This window comes from Penaeus vannamei, chromosome 20 (assembly GCF_042767895.1).
Source record: "Penaeus vannamei isolate JL-2024 chromosome 20, ASM4276789v1, whole genome shotgun sequence".
Classification (NCBI taxonomy): domain Eukaryota; kingdom Metazoa; phylum Arthropoda; class Malacostraca; order Decapoda; family Penaeidae; genus Penaeus; species Penaeus vannamei.
The window spans coordinates 17907575-17913134 of NC_091568.1; the positions used below are offsets into that span (position 1 = coordinate 17907575).

At 35.0% G+C, this 5560-nt stretch overlaps 1 protein-coding gene across 1 annotated transcript in view; it reads left to right on the forward strand.

The window, feature by feature from the left end:
- Positions 1-1847: 1847 nt before the first annotated feature.
- The window catches only part of LOC113808691 (histone-lysine N-methyltransferase E(z)), a 45465-nt gene continuing 41752 nt past the window's right edge, over positions 1848-5560 (forward strand). The window contains exons 1-2 of the mRNA XM_070135145.1: positions 1848-2004; positions 4520-4721. Coding sequence (XP_069991246.1) covers positions 1969-2004; positions 4520-4721 — 238 coding nt within the window. The 5' untranslated portion in view covers positions 1848-1968. The remainder of the gene's footprint in view (positions 2005-4519; positions 4722-5560) is intronic.

Here is a 5560-nt window from a genome sequence, read left to right on the forward strand (position 1 = left end):
CTAATGATAATAATGATTAAGGTAATGATATTACTAATAATGATGTTGATGATCATTTATGATGAATGATTAAAAAAAGAACAGAAATATAATACTTAATAGTAATTATAATGACGAAAATGATAATTATTATCATTGTCATCAAGGTCATGATCATAGTCATTATTATTACACTTATAATTATAGCTATGATTATATTTGTAATCACAATGATTATGATTATCACTGTTTTCATTGCCATTGCCATTGTTATCATCATCATCATCATCATCATCATCATCATCATTCATCATCATTCATCATCATCATCATCATCATCATCATCATCATCATCATTGTTATCATCATCATCATTATTATCATCATTGTTATCATCATTGTTATCATCATCATCATTGTTATCATCATCATTATTGTTATCATCATCATTATTGTTATCATCATAATTGTTATCATCATCATTATTGTTATCATCATCATCATTGTTATTATTATAATTGTTATCATCATTATTATCATTATTATAATTATTATAATTATTATTATCATTATCATCATCTTTATCATCTTTATCATCATCTTTTATCATTATCATCATCATTATCATCATTGTCATTGTCATCATCATTATTATTATTATGAATATTGTTATTGTTATTGATATTATTGTTATTACTGTTATGAATTTATTATTACTATTATTATTATTATTATTATTATTATTATTATTATTATTATTATTATTATTATTATTATTATTATTATTATTATTATTATTATTATTATTATTATTGTTCTTATTATTATTAATATTAATATTGTTATTGTTATTGTTGTTATCATTATTGTTATTTTTGCTATTGTTTTTATTGTTATTGTTATTGTTATTATCATTATATTATGGTTATTATTATTTTTGTTAATATCATTATTATTGTTATTATTAATTTTGTTGTTATTTATTATGATTATTATTATTATGATTATTATTATGATTATTATTATGATTATTATTATTACGATTATTATTGCCATGATGATGGTGATGATGGTGATGGTTGTTATTATTATCATTATATGATAATGATATGTAACAAAGACACCTGAAGATTTTTCTGTTGTTTTTTGTTGACGTACTTTAATATGAATGCAGATTTTTTCTGCTATGGAAAAGTATAACATTACATTGATATAGTATTTATTATTTCATTATTATTAATAATGTTATGATAAGCTTCAATGTCCTTTTCACAAGTGGTTTTGTTAGTGTGATGGTATTGATATTTCTAGTGTGACTTTATTTGAGATTTGGCATGCAAAACAGACCCACATATTAGTAGGGGAAAAATGAAATTCTTAATTTGACTTCTGATATGCAAGTGATATTGAGGTTTTTAGTAAAATGAATTATGGGTTGTTGAAAATCAAATGGAAAAGATGAATGGTAGATATAGGGCATTGACAGCCATTAGCTATTAAGAGTGAATGAAAACAGGCAAATGATGATTGACCTTGCAACTATTTGAGCTTTGATGTCTATGGCAGCACATCTTGCTTCATTACAGAACAAGAATATGTTGATGGCCTTTTGATTGTCTGGTAAAAAGTAAATGGGTGAGACCACACAGGAATATGTGTTTGATACTGACTTTGGTCTTGGCACAATTTAGGCATTGGATAGATGCACTGATCGACTTTGTTGATGTCTGACAGTATTAATTGAAGAAAAAAAAAAAGTCACATTTTGTTAAACTATTGAAATATTTGCCAGATATATATGTGTTTTTCATTGTGCTGATATTTGAGTGATAAAAATGTTATCTGATATTGCTTTGTTTTGATTTTACTTGTATAATTACTTTATTGGTCTTAACCTACTCTATATATTCTCTTCCCACCCCAGGCCTGGCAACATCACATCCCCGACCCCATGGTGGAAAGAGAAAGAGCCCAGAGCTGCGACCACTCATGGAACCTTGTTCACAGTTCTGCTATCTGCATCTAGTTAGTCAAATTATGATTATTGTTTTTTAGTACTTTATGTAGATATTTATTATGCTGTATTTGATTGCCTTCGTATTGCACTTTCTCCTGCGGTATATATACAGAAAGGGTAGTGTAACATTGCCGGGTTGTCCATAGCTGAGTGCACTGATTGGCCGACAGCTGTATTCTTATATCCTGCATTGTGGCAATTCAGCGGTAACCCAGCCGGCTGACTCAGTGTAGGGGTAATTATGCAAAGTGAGGTTGTGCTGGTGCTGAGTGAGGTGAGGCAAGTATGCCGAGAGAGGCAGTGCCAGTGCTGAGGAGATTGTGGTGTCCACCACAATCTAATAGCTAGAGGGGAGTGTTAGTTTCAGTTAGCTGTAGTCCACTAAATACAGATATTCCATTTGTGTCACTAATAATGTAATGGTTACTGTATATCCCCTGTAATATATACTTGAATAGCATTTATTTTAAATAATCTGGAGTTAGTGCTCCACCTTAGTCTGCAATGTGGGAGGCTCACAATTTAACCCAGTTATGATTGATAGCATCTAATCATGTCATGGAAAATTGAATGTAAATGCCAGGTGACAAGCATTCCATGCCATTGCAGTCAGCCTGCTCTGAATTGTTTGTGCAAAACAACTTTTCACTGTTTGGCCGTCTCTGGCTACTGAAAAGTTTCAGCCACTCAGAACTAGGTATGGAGCCTCTTTTTAGCTTTCTTTCTTAGAACACTGTGTATGTCAAAGCCAAGAGCATATGACTGCACAGTCCCCAGCAGATGGCTAAGTATAGCATTGGGAAATTGTGTTGTGAATTGAGTAACCTGGGCAGGTGAGGGCCACAACAAATAATATAGAGGACATGATGTAGAGTGTCAAGTCTGACACAGTATGTGAGACTTAATTAGTTGCATAACATCATAATCAGCAGGCATGAATTTACTTCCATATTCTGCTGTATCCATCTGGCCATCATTCATTATTAGTCACCTATAGAGACAGAGACAAAGACACACGATTACCTACCTATGGCCTGTAAGATTCTTTTTGAATGGGTGAGCACCAGAAATATTCATAGAGGTATAAATATGAAGTTGTATGGGAATTTGAAAGTGGAAAAAGGCAAGTGGACTGAGACTGAAAAATATAGTGATTGAGCCTTTGGTCAGGTTATGTCAATTGTTTTATTCCTGGAATTTGAAGTGGTAGATTCAGCATCTCAGTATTAACTGCCCTCAGTTGGGGGCTGCTGGGGATAGGGAAAGCAGCTAGCATTACTTAAGTCAGATCGGTATTGGATGACTTTTAGGAGGTGCAGTCTGAATTTGCCTTTTGTGATGGAAACACAGAATGGATGATGCAGAATTGAAGAAGGAATTGGAAGGCTGCCAACTTGCATTGCTGTGCTTTAGGAGGATCTGCTTTACAATAAAACAACACAAGCAAAATGGCCATTGCAGGATATATGCATATTTTCTGTATCTTTGATTCTTAAAAGTATGCTAACTTTAACATTATGAATCTATCATAGAAGTATCATGGAAATTCTTAAATAATGTCAGATACCAATTGCTTTTTACATTGAACACCCAACAAAGAAATTAATAGCAATGGTGCTACAGCCCAGATGCCAAATGCAGAATCACAATACAACACAGCAGACACAGGAATTTTGAATCTGAATTCTAGTTTTCATTGTGACTTAACTGTATTTGGTGATGTTCCCTTCAAGATCTCTAAACTAGTTTCAAATAAATGTATAATGAAATTCCTTCTATTTGTATGTTTGGTTATCATGTTAATTAATAGTATTGTTTTTTTTTTTTTTTTACAAAAAATATCCATGTTAAATAAGGGAATATCATGCAGTGTTGCAAATATAGTTTTGTATATATGATGTCTCTCTATTTAGGTATTTTCATTATCTTAAAATCTAGCTTTTGATTATCGGTAACTATACAGCTTACCAAGTACAGTTTGTAATGCATGCACCTTTATTTGAATCAAGTGTAGAAAAAGATATAGATAGGAAGGAATATCTTCACAGTTCAAGAGAAGTATTTGACCAGTTGTAATTATATCTTTTTCATAAATACAATGTATGTCTGATGAAGATATAATTGAAACTTGTCAATTACATTTCTTACACTGTGAAGATATTCATTCTCATTCAAACCACTTTCTACATTTGTTGTAATGAACACTATTCAATATTCATATGAGACATTAATATTTAGGATTGAAAAGACATTATTATTAAACTGTTATAAACCCTACTTCTGCTCATTATTGTTGGTAAATTTATTAGCTCATTTGAGAATGGGACTAAGGTTTGAGTTATAAATGAACAAAGTTTAATAAGATTTAAGAAATCATATCGTAGTTACTTTGGGAAATTGAAAATTATATACATTCTTTGGCATTCAGAGCACTACAGGTTCTTAAGAAAACAAAACATACTTATGTATGTGAAAGTCAAGAACCCTGAATCGCTAGCAATTCTTTTTGTACTTCTTCCACAGCCTGATGCAAAAGAAAAGATGGTCAATGCAGCCTCACTCTCGTCAGATAAGCTAAGAGATGATAATGAATCCTCCAATGATGCCAAGCCAAGAAAGATCCGGAAACACGCTTCAGTAGACTCAGGAAATGAAGCGAGCTCTGAGGACAGCAACGACAGTATAAGGATGAGTGGGCGGAAGGGAGAGAAAACAAACTCAGGATGTGAGTGATCCCACTTTCAGAGACAGTGAGTGAGTGAGTGAGTGAGTGAGTGAGTGAGTGAGTGAGTGAGTGAGTGAGTGAGTGAGTGAGTGAGTGAGTGAGTGAGTGAGTGAGTGAATGAGGGAGGGAGGAAGGGAGAGAGGAAGGGAGTGAGTTAGTGAGTGAGTGAGTGAGTGAGTGATTGAGTGAGTGAGTGAGTGAGTGAGTGAGTGAGTCAATTAGGGAGGGAGTGTGAGTGAGGGAATGAGTGAGTAAGAGAGACAGGGAGACAGACAGACAGTGAGTGGGAGTGAGTGAGAGTGAGTGAGTGAGTGAGTGAGGGAGGGAGGGAGGGAGGGAGGGAGGCAGGGAGGGAGGGAGGGAGGGAGGGAGGGAGGGAGGGAAGGAGGGAGGGAAGGAGGGAAGGAGGGAGGAAGTGAGTGAGTCAATTAGGGAGGGAGTGTGAGTGAGGGAATGAGTGAGTAAGAGAGACAGGGAGACAGACAGACAGACAGACAGTGAGTGAGAGAGTGTGAGTGTGAGTGTGAGTGTGAGAGAGAGAGAGAGAGAGACAGACAGACAGACAGACAGACAGACAGACAGACAGAGACAGACAGGCAGACAGAGACAGACAGGCAGACAGAGACAGACTGGCAGACAGAGACAGACAGGCAGACAGAGACAGACAGGCAGACAGAGACAGAAAGGCAGACAGAGACAGAAAGGCAGACAGAGACAGAAAGGCAGACAGAGACAAAGGCAGACAGAGACAGACAGGCAGACAGAGACAGACAGGCAGACAGAGACAGACAGACAGACAGACAGACAGACAGACAGACAGACAGACAGACAGACAGACA